The 21,390-nt window shown below is 39.4% G+C and overlaps 1 protein-coding gene across 3 annotated transcripts in view; it reads right to left on the bottom strand.

Moving 5' to 3' along the window:
* JAK1 (Janus kinase 1) overlaps positions 1–21,390 on the bottom strand; it is a 68,688-nt gene that overhangs the window by 8,646 nt on the left and 38,652 nt on the right. For 2 of the 3 annotated variants that reach the window (XM_076340001.1, XM_076340000.1), the window contains 13 exons: positions 19,694–19,817; positions 13,917–14,070; positions 11,809–11,972; positions 10,871–11,213; positions 9,157–9,330; positions 8,225–8,382; positions 7,382–7,505; positions 5,673–5,862; positions 3,555–3,661; positions 2,149–2,295; positions 1,246–1,333; positions 565–692; positions 39–174 (listed from right to left, as the gene is read on the bottom strand). In XM_076340001.1, coding sequence (XP_076196116.1) covers positions 39–174; positions 565–692; positions 1,246–1,333; positions 2,149–2,295; positions 3,555–3,661; positions 5,673–5,862; positions 7,382–7,505; positions 8,225–8,382; positions 9,157–9,330; positions 10,871–11,213; positions 11,809–11,972; positions 13,917–14,070; positions 19,694–19,817 — 2,037 coding nt within the window. The remainder of the gene's footprint in view (positions 1–38; positions 175–564; positions 693–1,245; positions 1,334–2,148; positions 2,296–3,554; positions 3,662–5,672; positions 5,863–7,381; positions 7,506–8,224; positions 8,383–9,156; positions 9,331–10,870; positions 11,214–11,808; positions 11,973–13,916; positions 14,071–19,693; positions 19,818–21,390) is intronic. The other variant, XM_076340003.1, reaches the window with a different exon arrangement.

The following is a 21,390-nucleotide window of genomic DNA, read 5'->3' as shown; positions in this document are numbered from 1 at the left end:
ACCACACTGAAGAGAGAAATCTGATTCCTGTACCATACCTTGTCTGGACAGCACAGTTATTGGTATTCCTGGGTCGCTCAGCTTTATGAAAGGACCACATTCAGTGTCAATTCCCTCTCTTGCCAGTAGGATGTTTTTAGTACACACGTTTCCATGTACCAAATCCTTATCCTCCTACAGTAAGGGAGGAAAAGAATATAGCAAGTCCCGTGAGCTAGCAATGCTCTGCAAGTGCTCTAGCATACCTATAGCATAGGGGATCACTGTAAAATACTCCAAGCTGAAATCCAAAAATACAGCTTGGAAGGAATCATCCTAGAGAAAACCAGGGAAAGCAGGAGCAGGGAAACATACTGTTCACGCTTAAGCACTTGTATTTGTAGAGCCGATGCATTTTGGAAAAAAGACCAACATTATATTCCTTTTTCACAAAAAGCATGATTGCTCATTGCACAGTCCCACTACCTGAGAAAGGAAATTCATTAGCTACTAATGCACAGGAAACCTCTGCAGCGTTAGATTGCAGCAGTTATAGCCAATGCTTTTGTCAAGATGTCTTCTTACCAAGTAGCTTAGTGCACTTGCAAGTTGCTTGGCAACTTTGAATTTCCAAGGAGTTGTCAGAACTTCACTCTTCCGATGCATGAACAGATCCAGAGGCCCAAATTCAACAAACTCTTCAACCATGATATCTAGAAAGTCAGGTCCATAAAGTCAGTATTGCAATAACCAGTGTCTGGAGTAATCTAATAAGCCTGTTACCACCTTTCCCCCCGCCAGGCAAGCTGGTTATAATATGTCTTTGTATCACCTTCCTCAAAGTTTATTTCAGTGCTCAGAGTCCAAATTAAAAGGCTGAGAAGAGTGGCTTTATGTAGTAAATGAAATGTTTTTTTCAGGTTTATTGTTCAAAGACCACAGGGCCGAGCCTTCCTTGGGAAATAACTTCTGCCAGAAGGCTGGTTTGTATTGAGACTACCACTATCGCTCTGGCATTCCAACCTCAAGGAATCATCCTGTTAGACATTTATTCAAAGACAGCATTGGAAGAGGAAACTTGTTAGTAGAAAGGACTTTGCAGCTGCCTTGCTGTTCCAATTCCACTTCCATCTGCACTGAAAAGTCAAGAGACAGCAGCTGCTAACCCTATTTCCCCCCGTGCTAGCACTGAACTGAATGGCTGCCCTGTCCCTACCAAGCCTGCTGCTTAAGCATGCTGCCTGGAGAGATGTTCGCTGAACTCACTTTCTACATCACGGACGCAGACTCCATGGAGGAGGACAATGTGCTTGTGAGACACCTGCCTCATCATGCTTGCTGTTTCAAAGAATGCCTGTGAGAAAGTGAAAGAGGTTAGCCAATAAACTGCTGGTCATTGTGGCAGTCATCCAAGTGTTTTAACAAACACAGAGCATCAATAACAAAAACATTTGCAAAAGATTACTGTGTTTTCCAGTAACATAAAGGGTCAACAATGGTAGGGATGTGCCATCCCACTGTAGTAATGGGGCAGTGGACTGCTGTCAGAGATGTGGTGTTGTTCACTAGGTCGTGTAAGCAACCAGTGCTCTTCCCTGCACTCTTGCAGGCATGCATATACTAGGTCCTAGCACCCCCTGTGTGACACATTAGCCTCTCTTACTAGACGATTAAGCAAAATGCAGATCAAGCAACTTGCCTGTGGCCATGTCGATGACAGAACTGGTGACAGACTCACAGCCCAACGCACAAAGCGGGGGTAATTTCTGGTAGGCAGCAGTACCCTCACTGAACTCCATGGCTCTCAACCGACACAGCTGCAAGACCATGGGTATGGGTACGAAGGTGCGTTTCATACCACAGAAAGGTCTGGGTCCGTCTTCCTTGTGTTTATGGTCTGCGTGCATGCAGGCTGGAAGTGAGCACTGGCACGGTCCAGCCAGACCCGATGCTGCTGCCTGTCTAATGAGATCAGCTTACTGAGTATCTCAAAAGTGCTGGTCAATGATGGATTTGACTGCCTAAAATGGTGAGTTATACCTTCAGCATTTTCCCATTTCCCTACTGTATACGCAACCCCTTTTTTTAAAAGCTTTTCATAATTAACCACATCCAATATTGTGAGACCCAGTGTTTGTACTACAACAGACAAAAAGGAAAAAAACTTGCCAAAGAAATGTCTCTGTGGCTGGGGTCCAAGACTTTGAGGAGGACTTTAATCTCTTTTTCATTTTGATATCCTTCATTCTCATCATCTTTGTAGTTGAGAATCCCTGAGTAAATCTGTGTTCTCGTCCCTCTTCCAAGATGTTCGCCCTAAGACATAACACACCATACATTTTTCAAACCAGGACATGAAGCAAACAAATGTAGATTTACAGAAATACTTGAATCTGCACTCTATTCTGCCTCTTCAAGTAGAGGGTGGACTTAGCCCTCCACTTGATCTAGATACATATAGACTTAAAATTATTACAGCGAGAAACCAATGACAGCGTGTTATTCTTTGCTTTAGTAGTCTCTCTGAGCATACTCACCACTGTAAACTCATTTGATATTAAAGGGCTATTACATCTCCATTAAATCACACCAGATCTGTTTGATGTTAATGTTATTAGACTAAACACCAACTGAATAAATAGTAACTGGCCTCTTATTTACAATAAGCTGCTATTGAGGCAATCTTTAATGTGTTTCCAAAAGTTAGAGGAAGTAATATTTCAGTGGAACACTTTGTTTGGGAAAGCAATTTCCTCCTAAATAACAGAGGATTCCGCCTTGCCTTGAGATATTTTTGCAGGAAGTCGGCATGCTGACCGTAAATATACCAATCAAAAAACAATTAACAATCTATATCTGTCCTCCCCGGTCAGTGATGCAATTAAAAAAAACAAAAACAAACACTTTTTATTTAACTGAAGAAGCTAACTGCATGATTTAAGAGCTCAGGTCTTTTAGAAACTTTAAATATGATTTGTGCATTCAAGCCACTGTGTGTTTTTTGAAGTTTATTCAGGTCACCTGCATCACTAACTGCAAACAAGTGTCAGAAAATTTGGGAACATAGGTGCTAAAGCAGTTTGGAACACAAAATTTTGAATGCTAAGACTCTTCAAGAGCTTTTGAATATTTCACCCTTTTTTTTTTTTTTACTGTAGGATATTATCTTAAACCTCAAGTTGCCTGTTTCTCCGGAATGTCAGGCTTTAAAAGATACAGCCACTTCTAGCAACAAACCAACTAGGAAAAGCAGCTCTTAGGACTTTAATGATTTGTTAAGAATGACCTTAGAAGCACCTCTTTCCATAGACACTAGAAAATTGCTCAAATATCAATTTGATTTCTAGTGAAAGGCATTACTTCCAAGCTTCTCTTCTTTTTCCACAAGGACATATAAACATTTAGATTCTGCAATAAGAGGCTTTAATACAAAGATTCAAATGAAGTTTTGCTGAGGAGAAATGGGAGTGGAAGAACCAGCCAGAATGAGGTGATTTTATACTACTTAACCGTGTATGGTGGGCTGTCACACTTCTTTGATTATAAGAGAGAAATACAGTTCAGCAGCTACCGACCTGCATGATTTCTTCCTTGAGGATTCGATGGAAACTCAGCTGCCCTAGGTGATAAACGGGCTGCCATTCCTGCGCCTTCTTGGTTGCAACTAGCAAGTTGGAGATTTCTGGAGGGCAGGGAGAAAAAAATAGTCTTTAAGACTTTTTAAAGACAACTGCATTCACCCTTCTCAGTCAGTAACATTATTGTATATGCTCACTGCAAAGTAAATCCCCAAATGAACAAGGAGGAGGGAGAAAAGAAGAAACTTTGACCTAACTTCTGCTCAACTAATTTCTACTCTGTCATTCAACAGAGAATTCACTAAAGGAGAGCTACATATTTCATATTATATATACAATCTTAATATTAGCCATATTGGGGCTGATATTAAGAAACTGATACTGTTTACTGCACAGAGAAATACCCGGGACTGAAAGAGGCAATACCTCTGCTGTCCATTAAGTAAAATAACACACACTCCCTCCTGCCAACAGGTACATCTCCTTTCCAGTGTGCAGATGGGTAAGGGGTAGCTGGAGTCTCATTTCCTCTCTTTACCTCCTTGAAAATGTCTTGCTCTCTGGGAAACACTAGCAGTCTGTTTCCAGAGCACTAGAATTAAATTGGGGAATGGGAAATGAACAGAAGGAAAAGACTCAAAAGCCCGGTGCTTCCTCCCCAGTGCTTCTGGTCAGGGAGAGGCATGGTTGGATCCAAAAGTCTTGCGCGTGAATTTTGTCTTCCTGTGTTTGAGAGCAGGCATTATTTATTACAATACGATGGTTTTAGATGCCTGTGTGCATGCGGCCTTCCCATTACTGGGAGCAGAACATGTGCATCAGGGCTAAACCATGATCTAGCACTCTGAAAACAATCAGTAATGAATCATACACTGGAAAAACGGCTTTATTTCTGCATCCCCTGAACTTCTTCGTGAATAACCAATTAAATAGACAGATTCAAAAAAAAGAAAAGAAAAAAGAAGGAAAAAAAACAGGGAAGAGACAGAACAGGGAACAGCACAGATAATGCACTGGATCCCACTGTAACCAATGCCAACGAAAAGCTGAAGTGGGCAGTCAACTCCTTGACCTGTTTTATTTTATTCCAAATAAAGCTGTCAAATGTAATAAAAGTGTCAAAATGTTTAATCTCTCCATGCTCCAGACAATTACCAATGTTCTTCAAATCGCTGATAAGCTCAATGTCTATTTACAGAGTACTCTCCTCTAAAACTGTCAGAACAAGCAGGTAATTAATATAGCTCAGTTATTCCCCTTATTCTAACAGGAAACCATTATCTGATCAACACAATCACGCCACTGTGTTTCCTCTTTCATACAAAATTCAGCTGCAAGACACTTGTAGTTTATAGCAAACAATTTTAGTAAGTGTTGGCATTAACAGTTTAACAAATACATGATTGTCCCAGCCCTCTAAAATCTGACCTCACAGATGGATCTACAGCAAGGCTGTTCTGCTTGCTAACAGTTGCGGACCAAGCCTTCCCTGCTGCTTCATGAAGATCAATAAACAACAGCTCATGAAAGCAAACAAGCTTCAGACCAGAGGTTGCCACACAACCACTGCAGGTTGCAACTCTCCTTTGCTAGAGGAATGCAACGTGATGCATGGTGGCACTGCCTGGCATGGCATACGTGACTTGGTGGAGCAAGGAAGAACCTTATATGGTCCCCGCTTCACCACAGCACTGCAGCCCATGACTCTGACTCAGCTGTGATGTTTTCTATTTAAACAAATCTAGAGTTCCACCTCTGCCGTCGATACTGCAGGGCCAGCTGTTTAGGTGCAAAAAGGGAAACCAGAACTTTTCTCACTGTCATTTGAAAAGTTCACACAAACAAGGCTCATGAGAAGCACCAGCCCCTGAGCATCCCTGTGCTGAGCCTGTAACATTAACAGGAAACCCTAAAACCTTGTTCACAGCGCTTGCTTTTGCTTTTTGACAAGACTCCTCCCACACGGAGAAGGAAGAACCTTTATATGTAATTAAGTGACAAAAGAGCTTCACACAAGAATACAGAAAAACCAGAGACACTAAGAATGCTTCCTATTTCTGGAGTTTGTTTTCTTTCGACCACAAAGTTCATTGCTTCTCTTAAAGGACAGACTACCTCTTGGTTTTGGCTGGCAGCACCTCTTCAGTGTAAAGCTTATGTTGTCTGTTCGAAGTATTTGTCCTTTCAGGTGATCCATCAGCTCTTTTAAGGATGAGAAAGACTTGTTTGAACCATGTAGAAAGTACCCGCCTTTCTTCACCTCAATCTGGAAGTTCTTGTACTGGACTGAATTATTTATCATCTGCTATTAGGAGGGAGAGGGGGAAAAAAGAAAGCAAAATATGAATCATTAAAGTGAAAGCATGTTTGTAAAGCCATAAAAGCTCCCCAAAAGCCTTTGAAATCACATGTAGGACCAGATAATCACTTGCCCCTAAGCTAGGGTCCTCTAATCAAACTCCAACGAAGTAAGAAAAAGGCCCTAGAATTCTGATAACCTTCAATCCCAGGAAGGCTCATAATAACAGAGTGGAAGAGCAACATAAAGATGCATCATCTAACGAGTCCAATTACGGTTTTGCAGAGCCTGAGAGTATGCAGAAGCCCTGACTCTTCAGAAGGAATTTTCTCTTCACTTGGTCAAGAATTGCAGAATCTGTACCATGGTTTCAAGATCTCAACTTAAAAATAGCAAAACTCCCTTTCACAACCCAGATTGTTCAACAAGTGAAACAAGATTTCAGCCTGTTGTACAAACCTCCCAGTTTCATTCAGAGGTATTGGGGAAGAATGACTGAACTTTTGTACTTATCTGTCTTAAGCCCACACCCTTTCAAGTTCTACCCGCTACTCCTGCTTCCTCACTTCTACCATACTGCAGCTTTATGTCACCCTTCTCTTTCCTCTCTAAGCTTCGCAATGAGGTTGAATGATTTCCATTTCTTGTTTCAATGCCTCAGTTGCCCAGTCTATTAGAAGACAGTGTTGATCATATAGTTTTTTGCAAATGTCTACAGAAGATGAACCAAATATCAATGCTAAGAGATGACGATTATTTCCAAGAGGGGTTTTTTTTCATCATTTCATTCTTTCCTGTTACAAATGTCCCTTCTTGACCTCATCATTGATTCTATCAAGATTTTTTTCTAAGAGAAGGAAAACAGTTTCTATGCTTTTACGCTATTACTATTCTTGTGTGAACACTTTAAATATCTTCCCAAAACTAGCAAGTCAGCTGCAGACTTCCAACTGAGGTCAGTAAAATTCAAACTTCTGTGCAGTTGCTGCACTCTTCTTTTCTACTTCTAACTAGTTTTCTCACCTATCCCCCCTCATGAACTTTTACTTATCACTCATCTTCCACAAAATAAGTTTCACCAGCTAACTGTGTATATGTCCCCTTCTATGGTGCTCTACACGTAAAGGCAACTGTCCTCATGCGCTTTTTTTTTTACAGTGTGTCAGCAGAAATACATTCATATAATTAAATCCATGTTCAAGAAACATTAGGTAAGTTGCAGAGAGAAATTCTGTATGTCATTCTCACACCATATGAGTTTAAAAAGCTTAATTTCAATAACATTCATGCAGAGTTTTATGACTATGAATGGAAATGTTCTGGATGTAATGAATCATATTGGTAGATATAGCATATTTGTAGAGATAGCACAGGAGTCCAGGGAAAATGAAGCTATGAGTACAAGTATCTACTGTCTGCTGCATCAGCTATCAAACAAAGATAAGAGTGTCAGCGTGGATTACAGGGAGCTGCTAGTCTTTAGCTCATTATCAGATTACTCCTGGGAATGCCACACCTGACGTACCTCTGAGCCTTCAAAACAAGTCACTGTCATGAGAATGTGGTTAAAGTTCGTGCAGCTCCATCTCAACACGTACATTCCTGCTTCGTTCCCTTCCTGTCGCAGTTTGTTGATGGCGTATTCCGTGCTGAAATAGTCAATGTACAAATGAGGAAAACCAACACATGAGCAGTTGCATCCAAAATCCATTATTAGTAAATACACAGGAGTAATTCTATGTTTGGAACAAAAATGTATAACAGCAACTTAAAAATATTTATATTTTTATTAAAACATGTTTTAATTGTGTGCATTACACACACTCACATTTAGCTGCAAAACAGCAAGGGAAGAAAGTTTTATTAAGCTCTTAGCATGCTTAATGGGGAAATTCCACATCCAACACAGTGTGCACGTAAGCTCTCAGTGTCCTATATACTGCATCTTCAAACACAAAAGGAAAAGCCAAAAAGGTGGGCAGAAGGGAAAATAATTGCTTTAGCTATTTAAAAAAACCCAAAGGCTTTGTGCCTCCATCCAAGGACTCCCAGGATCAGTGTAGATACAGTTCAACTTTGTTTACCTAAAAAATTCCCATCTGTTCAGCTGATCTTTATAGCTATTAGCGAAGTAAGCCTCAAAATACTCCTATAGTGAGGAAACACTGGTTTTATAGATGAGTAAGTTGACATGGAGAGAAACAGTGATATTTTTTCCACATAATCATTAGAAAAAATAAGTTGTTCTACAACCTTTTGTTAACTAACAACCTTCCAAATGTCAGATTTCCTCAGTGGATTCAATATGCAGCAGTACTAGAGGACTAATTATTCAAGTGGAAAAATTAAAATCAAACATTTTACTAACCAAATGGGCCCATGGCATCCATTTTTTATGTTGTGCTCAATCAGTGGAGGAGCCACATCTGTGCAGAGGTAATGGTGGGCATCTGCTGTAAGTCTGAAGTACCCGTCTATCAACGATGCAAAGGACAAGGCCTCATCATGTGAGGACAGTTTTAATTCCTACAACAAAAAGATACTTTAGTCAAGGATTCTTACAGTTCTGTTAAAACATTTCAGGAGTGTTTTAATATCCAGCAATTTTTGCATAGAGTGGCTAAAAAATTGCCCAGAAACTTATGACAGAAAACCATACATATTTAGGGAGCCAACACTGACCACTCTCCGTCCTTCCCCACTCATTACTGGCTAGAAACTTCCATTCTCCAGCGTGACTTATATTCTGCTGTAATCCTATGTGAGATACGTAAAGCAAACTCTTGTGCCAGCCTTTGTGAAATGCCAGAAATTCAGGACTGGGGCAGTCATGCTGGATTTGAAGCCAAGGGCACTCTGGCAGCTCCTTTCCAAATTCTAACAGCTGGCAGCCCACAACAAGAACTGGGTATCTATACACCAACTCTGCCTCCCTCCCAGGTCCTCTCTGCATTTGTCTCCTCTCCCTCTGACATCCTTGCTAAGCTCCTCTTTCTTGACGCTGCTTTTGGCTATTCAAGCTGTACAGAGGAAGGCCACGGGCTGAGAAGCCTATCATGGAGGCCACCAGGCACTGGTGGGATGCAGTAACAAGTGTAGAGAAACAACTGTGCTCACCGACTTGCTGCTCTTCTAACTAGCACTTCTGCACTTGTACAGTGTTGAGGACAGCATATTTAACTGTTATTGAAGAGTCCCGTTAGAAAATGCTCCTCAAGGAGGTTGTCACTTGTTGCCCAACAACACTGTGTCACTATAGCTTCCCATGGGAGGGAAACCTATCCAAGGTTTGGTTCTTACCATTCTTCTGTTATCCTGCTTGTAAATGCTAACTGTAGATTCCTTGATGACAATGTGGGTGATTTCAGGAAAATAGGAAAAATTGTTCCATAAGTCTCGAATTTTGTGTTTTTCTTCATCCTTTTTGTTTTTGCCATCAGATTTTTTCTTCTTCTCTTTCTCTGTCTGTGCAGACTGCAAATATATTTTGGATAAAAGTATACTAATAAAAACATTTTTTTTAGCACAGTATTTTTACTCTAAAACAAAAATTCATGACAAATTAATCTTCCACAGCTATTTAATTCTTGAATGCTTTTTGCACTGATTTATCAATTCATTTACACATTCAGTGTGTCTGTATTATTTCAAGGATATACTTCTACCAAGAATTGTCCATGAGACAGTTTTCATGAGGATGAAAGCAAGCAGTCATGAGCTAGGTGACTTACTCTCTCTTGGTATGCTAGGAATAATTTTAGTAGCAGTACAGGGCTGAAAGGGTTCTACTGAAATGTCTAAATTGTGTACTTGAAATACTCTCTCAGAGCTCAGCCCAAAAGCAAGAGCTACGTTCTTCTCGCACTGCATGCCTGAACTGCCGACAGCAGATGAAATTCTGCATGCAGACCACAATGAAGCCGAGCATCTTACAAGTCAAAAATTACTGAAAGTTATTAGTAACTACTTATTTAAAAAAGATAAATGCTCAAGCTGAGCCAAGCTTCCTGCTAGTCACAGAAAGGTTCTCACCGAGATGAAAGTCTTTGGTTTAGGTATTGAAATAAATATAATCTATAGATCAGCAGAAACAAGAGCCTTATAAGAAACAGGCTGCACTTCTTGCAAGCTTTTCTGCTCAAATATCAGTTCTTCCTTCCCTTCCCCCCCATTAATATCATCATTTAAAACAGAAATTCTCCATCAGAGATAGAGATAGTTAGGTTACATCTAAATGGAGTGAAGCACAATACTTCCTATGCTACAAAAGATAGCTATCAGTAGGGTTCTCATCACTATGGGGAACTGAGGCAAGCAAAAAGAGGTCTATTTGTTCAAGTACTATATGTGGAGAAAAACTGTAGAATATGCCATAACCCCTTCAAACCTAGAGCATATTTAATATTTATGTATACAAAGCACAGAAGAGGTTAAGCAAAGTGACCTCAATTAGCAGCACTGAAACAAGGAACAACATATAAAAATATCGCTAACGTGAGAAAACTTAGCTTTAATGTCACTATATTTTAATTTATTCACGAAAAGTCTGTGAGTATGAGCAAACACGGCACCTGGGGTGCCCTATACAGAAAAAGCATTAACAGACTTTGATATCAAGACAGAGCACCAAACCATAAGGGTCTCCACAGACATTAATCTTTCAAGACTTGTGTCTGGTCTGGTAGATATAGCACAGTCTTTAATGTTCCCGGTGAATTTTCCTGGTGAGCAGGTTGCCCACAGAGCTTGTGTGATGTCCATCCTTGGAAGTTTTCAAGACCAGAATGGATAAAGCCCTGAGCAACCTGGTCTGATCTCAAAGCTAATCCTTAACAGGGGGTTGGACTACAGACCTCCTGAGGTCCCTTCCAACCTGCATAATCCTATAATCCTATGAAATAAGTCCTTTAAATAAAAAGCTGATCTGCAGTGTCTGAAGATCATGACCATTTTTTAACACTTGTTATGCCCCCAAAAGCAATCCTCTAATTCCCATTTATCAAGGGATACTTACATTTGGCTTGAGCCTCCACTGAATTCCATTGTTTCCTGTTACGATCACTTCATATAGTGGGAGGATCTCATTGTCTCCACAATTAATTCTATTTATTTCATTCTCAGATGAAATCAGTAAAAACGAAGTCTCAAAAATTTCTGCTCCATAATGTTTAGTCAAGGTCTCCATTGTTGATAAGTATTTAACTTTCAGATCACGTGGAGACACACTACTGTCGCCAATGGTTTTATTGTTAAACTCTTTAAGGAAATGCTTGAAAACATTATTTATCCGAATCCTGGTTAAGAAATTCCTCTGTCTGATAGTCTTGTTCAAAGTTTCAGGAATATAATGCTTATAACTAGAAGGAAAAAAAAAATGCTATGAGTTAATACTGTTGTCTCCTAAACTTTTAACTCTCTAAATCATTTCAGAATGTTTTAAAGAGCATCTGCCTTACTTTGAAAGTTAGAGAACAAGAAGAAGTAAACCACTGTGCAGGTGGTACTGTAACAGTGGTTTACAGCATTAATAGCCAACAGGAATTCAAATAATATCCTTCTCTGAAAGCTTTTTAGTTAGATGGATATAGCCCATTCAAATTGATAACATTTATTCTAACAGTTTTCTCATTAGGTTGTCACTTAAAAACACTGCCATTTTTGAACCCACTAACCCAGAACCCTGAATTTACAGCGTGTCAATCGGTACCCAACACATCAGTATGCTGGGTGCACTAGCTGCATGGATCTCAAGTACTCTCTAGATGAGAAAAAAAAAATCAGGTTTTCTAATACATATCCCTATTGACAAGATTAGGAAGACCCACTTAGTGATAGTAGTGTTGGAGCTTGTAACTCCTGGGCAGTCAGATCCTGGAAGGTAAAATGCTTAAAATCCATTCTGAAGAGAAGTGCAGCGGACCCAACAGTGACAAAGAAGTTACCCCAAGTTACCTGATATCTTTGGGAAGCTCCGGAAGCTTCATATTTTTCTTGATAGCATAGTGAGAGATTGCAAGGACAGCCATCCCCAGACATTCGTTTTCAATTTCATGAACCTCTTGATCATTTTTAGGATCACGGATTGGTGCCAGGCCTTTCACCAAGTCATACTGACCCTTAATAGGAAGCAAAAAAAAGAAAACTACCAGATTTGGTATTTGTCATGGTTTATCTATGAGCAACCAATATGTCGTAAGATCACAGGCTCTCCTTGAGCAGGAAGAGTCACCCAAAATTGAAAGCCAGGACAGGAAAGGGTAGGAGAAGAAGGAAGAGCTATGCAATAGATGCAGTCTTCTCTTAGACCAGTGAAACAGAAACACAGGGAAGCACTAGTCACCCCACAAACCCTGCCTATTTGGGAAGAAACACCAACATTTGTGCCTGACAGAAGTCTCTTAAAATGACAGTTTGTGGAACAGGTGGAATCACCATGTGGATCGTCACATCCTGCATACAGTCCACAGAGCTGTGGCTTTCACCAAGAACGTGTGTAGACACCCAGGCAGAACACCTGCACTGGTCAGACACTTCCAAAACCCGTCCCCTTCTTTTATACATTAGCCCACCAAAAATAGACTTTTTTTGTAATTAATTAAAGAAAGTACCACTCCTGCCCGCTTCTAGCACCATCATGATTTTTTTTTTCCTGGTACACAACAAATACTTTGTGTCTCTGCTTTATCTCTGCCCTTCATCACCTGGTGTCTCTATGAACCCCATGCACTCAGTCTCTAAGCCACATCTCAAATCCAAGATTGCAAACTCTGTGGCAGCCGTCTAGCTCTGGAACAGTCTGAAAAATATTTGGTTACCAAAGAGCACAGACATTTCTGTTACCTTATACTAGCATCAGTGGTTTTCTGTTTGGCTTTTTTTTTTTTTAAAATGTTATTACCCAAAAGCAAAATTCTGCTTAATGCAATATTGTCTTACAATATTCATTAGGGTCCCTACTCATTCTGCAACTTAAAAGGTGTTTTCATTCTTTTTGCTGGCACTCAAAAAAAAGGAAAAAAAAGAAAAGGATGAGAAACAGTTTTGCAGCATGTTTTCAAACAGTGATTTTGCAAAGTTGCATACAGGTACACAGGAATGTTCATACAAAACAAGGCGTAAGTTAGTTTGATTACACAGAAAAAAATATTTGCTTCTTTTATTACTTCAGAATGCAAGTGGTACCATTAAAATGCACACATAGCATGAATCTGCTCCAGTGATACTTGTTGTTTTGTTGTGAAACCACGATAAAAGTAAATACCAAGTTAGCCACAGCTATCTCTTTTTCTGAAGGACACAACCATATTTCAAAATCTGAAATTCTGCAGTAATTATACTCAGAATTAACAGTAAACATGTTTTCCTTCAGTGCATTTAATTTGCTCATTTCACAAGCCTTCATCAACTTCAAAATTCTAATTTCTTTGGCGAAACCAGACCGTTTCTTGTTTGCAAAATAATTTGTGTGTATATAAACTTTTTTGTACAAGAGCACAAGCTTTCTGAAATAGGGACCCTGCCTACTTGCCATGTCCAGCATAGTGCATGTACCGCCAACAAGTGGGAGGCACAACAGAAGGAAAGAAAAACTGCATGTAAGCAGGCTGTGTGACAGTGATGTTATCAGTCAGTGTTTTAACACCACGCAGTAAAAAAACTCATTAAAAGGACACCATATTGTCAATTTTAATACTTCTACTGTTCATCTATAGGAATATAGATGTAAAAGTCATTATGTGCAAATGTTTCACAAAAGAAAAGGTAATAGCATTTATATAAAAAATATTTAATATTAAAAGAAAGTATGCTATAAAAATATAGCCCTTTTTGGACTGTGAGATAGACAGTTTCTTTACACATTCTGCATGCATATGGGTAGATTGTTCTTCATGTAGCAAATTCTCTCCACCACGCAGAAGTATGAAGAAAACACTTACCAATACTAACAGGTAAGGTTATGTGTACTTTAAAAGTTTGAAAATAGGTCTTTAAAGCAGCTTCTACTGGATCAAATAGTTTTTGTGTGACTACAATGGCAGAGATACTTGCAAGCATCTTACCTGTGCAAAGATGTATTCTAATGAGTTTGCATCAAGTATAGGGGTTCCTTCTGGCACCAGCTTCTTCTCGTAAGAGTTCTTTGCCTTCCTTGGTGAATGCCTCCACACTGAGGGTTCGTTTTCACTAGTCCCATGCCAGTTTGTGAAGTAGTATCTTGCAAGAAAAGAGGAATAAACTTTAAAAACTTTTTGGGAAATCCCCCATTTACATCAGATACATAATTTAAACTTTTAAAAGAAAACCAGTTACAAGTCAAAATCCATCAATCTTCTGCCCTGAGGTTGCAACTTAAAGTGGTCCACTGCTGAAACCGCGTGCCTGACCTGAGGAACTGGGGAAAAATGGTGTATTAGTCAAAGGTCTTCAGTGTTTCCACTCAACAGTATCTCACTCTTAACTCACAATACCATGACTGACTGCCTGTCACATCCCTGCGCAGTCCACCGAACAAGAAGCTGCCACTCGGATGACAATTACGTTTCCATCACCTCTGACATTGCTTGAGCAGTGAAGAAGAGTGTAATGCTTCTACTGTGCAATGGTTGGCATTTGCATGCCAAGATAAAATGGCTCACCTAAAGGGCTAACAAAACTTCAGAACTCCTCCTCTATAGGCACCGAAGCAATGCACAGAGCAGAAGTGCTGTGAGTACCCCCCCCGTGGCCAGAGCAGGAAGCAGTGCTATGCCTCGCTCCCTGGAATTTCTGCTTCCCTTTGGTTTCGGATGGAGCTGGTAAAAAAGACACTAATTCAAATCATCTGGTTTTAAAGGGACGCAGTCAATCTTCTGTGCATATTGCAAACAAGCTTTTTACTCGTATCTGTACACAAGACTATTTAGTTGAACACCTGCTAAAGGAGTTGACATCTGCTGAAAAATAAATGAAATTTTGGAGTTCAAGCCTCTGTTAGCACCTTTTGAGAAATCTTTGCCTAAATTATTCCAGAAATTTGTGTTTATCTAGTAACATTTTAGATCAAGTAAAGTTTAGTTAAATCTGGTTTGAATCAATGTGCCTTTTGCAAAGGTTCATGCCTTGCACATGATCACAAACTACTTAAAATTAAAAGGTTACAGCAGAGCAGATTTACCCAACTGCTAAGTAGGAAGGATTTCTATAAGAATATGTCAGTCTAACTCCAGAGGAGCATTCAGCACTAGCAAGAGCAAACAATGCAGAATTACCGCAGTGTGTGTATATATATATTACTGCTTTAATACAAAGCGACATGTGAAATCGGACATTTCTGATGGACGGTGAGCACCATGTAACGTAAGTTGTTTCACATTACCATCACACCTCAACAGCTACGCTTTTAATGTCTACCTAAATATGTGATCAGCAAAATCATAAACACCTTTTGTGACCAAAATGAGATCAAACAGCTTTACACAAGAAAAAAAACAAATGAATGTGAATGGTAATAGACACTGCACGTAAAAGAAGTAGTAAAGAAAAAGTGAGTGGAAAAAACCTAAGGTCGTAGGTAGAAAATGCTGAGGCATGTGATGGGTATATCCAACTCCTGAATTAGAAATACACATTTTCTGTACTGAAAGAAAAAGCTGAACAGATAAACTACCTTATAATCTACAAACACATTTTCAGATTACAAATAACGAATCTGTTTAAATAACAAATCACTATGTTGCCCAAGGAGTTTCATTTCAAATATAACGCAATAAAAATTGCAAGAGACATGTCCTGGAAGACAGGATGACAGCAGGCAGGCAGTAAGTCAACTGGCAAAGGCTTACAAACATTATGGTGCAGGACAACCCGCATGCAAATATGCGTGTTTTAAAATATGTGACTATATCTTTGTGATTTGTCTCTGACCAGAATAGGAGTTCACGGATTAAGCCCCAATTCTGCAGTGGTTGAGATTGGTGTGTATCAGTCCCAGTGGAGAGCAAAACAAAATTAGTACTTTTAGTTCAGCACCATGTGTTTTAATCACGTGTTATCTGTACAATAAGTTCACCATTCAAATTAAGAGTAATTTGATACATAATTCTTCAAGACATGAGATTTTCTGTACAGTATTTCTGTCCATCCTCTTTTTGGTCAGTCTTAAGTCCCCAAAAAGCATGTATCTATAGCATGAGTAGGAACACCAACACACAGCTATGCCAAAAACTCCTGACAAGTACTGTAAGATACTGCAGAACTCCTTTGGTTGAAGCATAAAAAGCAAAGGAAAGCAAATCCTTCTGCCTCCAGGAAATGACTTTGTTTCCATATGCTCCTTTCTAAAATGAGTGATAATTAATAACTCAAATTCTTTTGGTATTTCCTGAAAATAATTATCAGCAAGGTATTGTGTATTGTTTGTAATTGAGAAGAGAATTTGCTCCCCTCCCTACTAAATTGCACTGATTAAGACAACACTTATAAGTTACAATAAAAATTAGAGGCCCATTGTTTGAGGAACCATATAAATAAAGAAGGAGAGTCTCTGCCTTGAAGGGACCGATGGACTTGTGGTAAGGGGGAGACAGATTATTATTATTCCACTTTCACAAACAGAAACAGGAGCGCAAGCTTTCCAATTCAGAAGTCCTGCAGACGAGCTGGAAAGGAGACTGCGCGCTCCTGAGTTTCAGGAGCATGACCCACCATCCTCTAGAGCGCTTTAGTCCAGGGCAGGCACCTGTGGCATGGGCGAGAGCCAGCGGGGGGGATTTGGGGAGTCAGCCCGAGTGGGTTACCCCCGGGAAGGAGCGGTTTTGCACTTCACCCGTTCAATCTGGCCAAGGAGTGGTGGAAATGCTGGAGGGGGACCGCCTGTTCTCTTTCACCTACAGCGGCTCTGATTGTCCTTCCTGCCAGAGTTTCCAGAAATGTGCATTGGGTCCCTTCTCCACACCAAGAAACACTGCTACCTCTGGCTTAAATACAATCCAGCTATGGAACAGTTAAACTCCTCCTTCATCAGCTGGTATGCTAATTACTCCAGGAAATCACAAAATACTGTGGTTTCTTATGTTGTAGATTGTTTTTTTTTTTTTTAAACTTGAGGCAAGTGGAAGAAATATAGGGCTAGTTACAAAGTTTCTAGTGAAAAGCAAGTCCTTTTAAAATATTACCAAAAGTATACCAGCTGGCACAGATTTGATGGGGAGAGGAGGAGGACAGGAAGTCAACACAGTCAGAAACCAAATCTGAAGCTTTCAGCCTTGGGAGAAAAATCAAACATCTAAAAGCATTTGAAACTACTCAGTCACATACCTTCATTTTATATATATAATTTTAATAGGACATGACTAAATTAAACCTATCAATGTAATGAAATTTCAGAAATAAGGTTGCCCGCATAAAAATGATTTAGTCTCTAAAAGATACATATGGTCCAATACACGGCACTATTAAATAAGCCCAGACCGTTTTCCTTTTTCAAGAGGAATTCTGTCTCTTGCAGGGCTCAGAATAAACTATTCATTTAGAGAACAGTTTCACAATCCTGTGCTGCTCATAATTTTTCAGTGCTCAGCCCACCTCTCAGTTCAGACGCCCAAGCCAAGACACACAACAGATCAGAAACAAAAGAAAGGAAAATACCAATTCACCAACACGCTACAGTATTTCTAGGGAGACAGGAATCTTTAGATTAGCACCTAAACTCATATAACCTCTTCTTAAATGCATATGAAATTATTTTAAATACATATTATTGGCTCAAAGTTTGCCAATTTTCATGCATGAAGTACATCTGGCGAAAGAAAGAGGCACCCCTGCCAATTTTCAAATCCCAACTCCAAAGCTTAAAAAAATAAACCACCAGAACTTTTAAATACAGAAAGCAAGGCATTTTCCATAGCTTCATTCTATAAAATGGTAGAACAGAAAAATTTCCAGAAAATAAAGTTCAACATAGAGTAATTTTGCCCATACACCTAAGATTTGATAGAGATATGAACAGCTGAAGAAGATTCATAAGAGGGAGCCTTTAACGCAGTTTTAAAGAAGGTGGTGTTACCCACCGTGCGGGTAAGATGCAGTAGGAATGAAAGAGTACCTGGAGAGAGCTCTCATCATTCACCCAAAGCAGAAACATATAAACACCAAACACAGCAGAAACTATTTTTTAAGAATTGAGTTAAAAACAGCATCATACTTCTAATCAGAGGATTAAATTCCCACAACTACATTTTTAAAATACCACCTTCTTTTACTGAGAAAAGCACGCCACATCAAAGAATTTCAGTATCAGGGGAAAACGCCCCAGATTCACATTGTACCAAGAAATTTTATTATCCAGTATATGGTTAATCTGACTGATCTCAAAGCAAGAAGGGGCACTTAATGCTCTGTAAGAGGCCATTAGAGTCCTCAGAGCTTCTTTTAGAAAGTTACTCAATTCCATTATTGTATGGTGTTTATCTGCCAAACTTAATCACAGCTGTTTAAAGCTGAGATTAGCCAAGGTTGAGTCATTAATACCACTAATAGACTGTGCTAAAGAAAAAAGAAAAGACTATAATATCCTCTTCCTCTTCTAAAAATAGGTATTGGTATTATAATTACTTGAAAAGCAAAGATCTTTCTGTGGACTGTCAGTATTTTTTTTTCTCTTAACAGTTCATCCCACAACAGTAACAGTTCCATTCTGGCACAAATGTAATTAGAATTGAAACACCTTACAGTTCAAAGATCACATTTTCAAAGCTCTCTCTTTGTATCTGCATAAGCAAAGTGGTTGTTATTCTCTAACAAGCCTAGAAAACGGTTTGGATGCACAACCTGAGGTTTATACGTGCCAGTTCTCTCATTAGCATGTACAAGTGATAGTCATGTTGTCTAACTAGAGATTACCAGGAAAAAGATGTTAAGATGAACTTTTTTCTCTACAGCCAAAACTGACCACATATGAGAGTATTACATTTTAAGGAAGAGAGGGAATATTACATAGAAGCTTATTTTCTTACAGTTGTACCTTGAAGAATCGACAAGAATGATCCGTGGACTTGTTTTAGGAAGATGGGCAAAGTTTCCTGAAAGCAAAGCTTATTCCAAATATTTTTTCCTATATCATACACTTAAAGCTCATATTGATGCAAGAAGAAAAGTCAGAACAAAAATCGAAAAAGCAGGCAGCATAATGTGCAGAATTACTGCTTTCATTTTCCAGTGGATGAGGGCTGGTGTACCCATTCAGCCCCAGAAATCTCAACAGGCTATGTGCTATATTTTAAGAATGCCACCTGAAGTTCAACCTGATGGTACATGACAGATAAAGATCCTGGGAATAAAGGTTTCAATTTTCTGATGCCTTCTCCAGTCTAGTGCATGCCACCCACAGCGAGGTCACACGGATTCCCCTACAGTCCTAGAGGAGAATTTCAAAAGCAATAGCACATTGCTTTTTCCCTTCAAGTTAATAGTAAAATTCCCATTGACTTCAGCAGGAGTACAGTTCACTTTGAACACTTCAAATGGAAATTGAAACATGCAAAATACTGACATAATAAAACAACGTTTTTGAGCCATTTTTTTCAATTTAGCTTTTAGCTAGTTCGGTCACCTACAGCTTTGTGGAGACAGGTTCTTGTGGTTTTTCAACTTCTGGGGCTTTTTTCAAGGTTATATAGCAAGATGAAAAAAAAAAAATCAGGAGACATTTTAAGCTTTTCCTGTTAATCTCTTATCTATGCTGTGAAAAGCAAGTTGCTTCTTTTGGTTTTGCTTTCCTGCTTCTTCAGTGAGTTCAGTAGTAAGAGTCAGAGCATCTACATAAGGCTAAGGAATCATTTTTCAGATGTTGTGCACTTACCTCATTCGATAATGGAGCCGGTGTGATGTTTTTTCATCTATCTTAAAGACCTGGTTTGGTGCATACCAGAGTCTTTTGTTTTCATCATACAGTGCAAAGAGATTATGGCACAGAGGAGATATAGCTGTCAGAGAAAAGTAAACAAATGTATGAATCACAAGGCTACAATACATATGCACACCTCAAAAATACAAATGCATAAAGCAAATATCTGATATGGCAAAAATGGACCATAAAAAGAAACTGATACGAGGATTAGTTTAAAACATTAGAAAGTTATGGTTAAAGTGGAACGGCAAACTGTGCATTGGTGCACTCCATTGGTTTTATCGTGTATTAAACAGTGTATCATTTCAGCTGCTTCTGACATTAAACTTATTCTGAAATCCTGATTTTGCCAAAGGTCTGAACTTAAGAGGAAATGACTTAAAAATCTTCACTTTTTCCAGATCACAGAAATGGGTGTTTTAACAAAACCACTCAGCAATACCACAACTTTGTTCTCAGTTTTATTTTATTAATAAATTTTACTCCCATAGTTGAAAGAGAAGGTTTTAGTGAAATGATGAAAATCCCCTTCTCATTAGCAAACAGGCAGAAAGCATAACATCATTTTTCCATTCTTTGCTAATTCAACAGAGGGTTTTCCAACAAAGAACAGACTTTGACTTGTACGTCTAGGCTGACCCGCTTTAACCTTTGCATTTACATCATCCCAGAGAGAAACAGGCTATGGTATGTTTACAGGTCTACCGTTGTTTGAATTCCTTGCTTCGGTTTCCTGCTCAATAGGAGGCAGTCCCTTTTTGCAAAAGCCCTGGTCAAGCAAGCAGCTCTGTTGCAGAGAGCACTGTAGCATGTGTTTAAGTGTCTTTCTGAAATTGGGCCAACTGCAGAGCACTTTGTTGGGGTCCTGCAGAATTCAGTAAAACCATTTCTACTGTGACATGGGGAAAGAGAGTAGAAGGGAAGAGAGAAGCCAAGGAAATAAAAACTGAATAGCCTAATTGCAAAGTTCACAGAAGGTGGGGCTGAGCAGCCACTGCCTTGTGCAGGTCAACAAGCAGTAGGTAGATGCCATCAATGGTTTAACTATTCAAGCTGTGATTTGCAGCAGAGACCAGCATCACAGGCTTGCTGAAATGGGTAAGACTTTTGTACTTCACTACCACGTGCTGTGGACTTAGCGAAAAATGAGAGAAGGCAGAAGAAAGCTCACTTTTAAGTCACTTCTTCAAAGGTTTTAAACTTCCGCCAGAAATTACTGGGAGCAGTTGCACAGTATGTGGGTTCACACCCATACAAACAGCAGCAGTTCACAGCTCTTACATGCTGACATAAACAGGTGGGTTTTAAGTACTCCTCATTTTCATTAAAAGTATTCAAAAACAACACGAGTACTTATTTGATGAGGTTTGTCCTTCAGATTCCCATCATTCCTGCCTTTCCAATGGAACTGAAGGGTACCCAGTGTTACAAGAACCAAGATGATGTAGGAAAAGAAAACATTTTAAAGCTGCAGGAAAACTTATGCCCAGTCTGCCTGTTTATACAGCCAGATTTCACTGCTCCTGTATCAGCTGAATAATATTTAGTGTTCCATGAAGCTTGGGGAACACAAAATTGGGATCAGGGCAGGAAAGAACTTCAGAATTGTAAATATAAAAGTACCCTGGTTCATGAGGCTCAAACATAGA

The sequence above is a fragment of the Aptenodytes patagonicus genome, chromosome 5, assembly GCF_965638725.1.
Source record: "Aptenodytes patagonicus chromosome 5, bAptPat1.pri.cur, whole genome shotgun sequence".
In the NCBI taxonomy this organism is placed as follows: domain Eukaryota; kingdom Metazoa; phylum Chordata; class Aves; order Sphenisciformes; family Spheniscidae; genus Aptenodytes; species Aptenodytes patagonicus.
The sequence above is the reverse complement of the archived record's forward strand: the minus strand, read 5'-3'. Positions and strand labels throughout refer to the sequence as shown.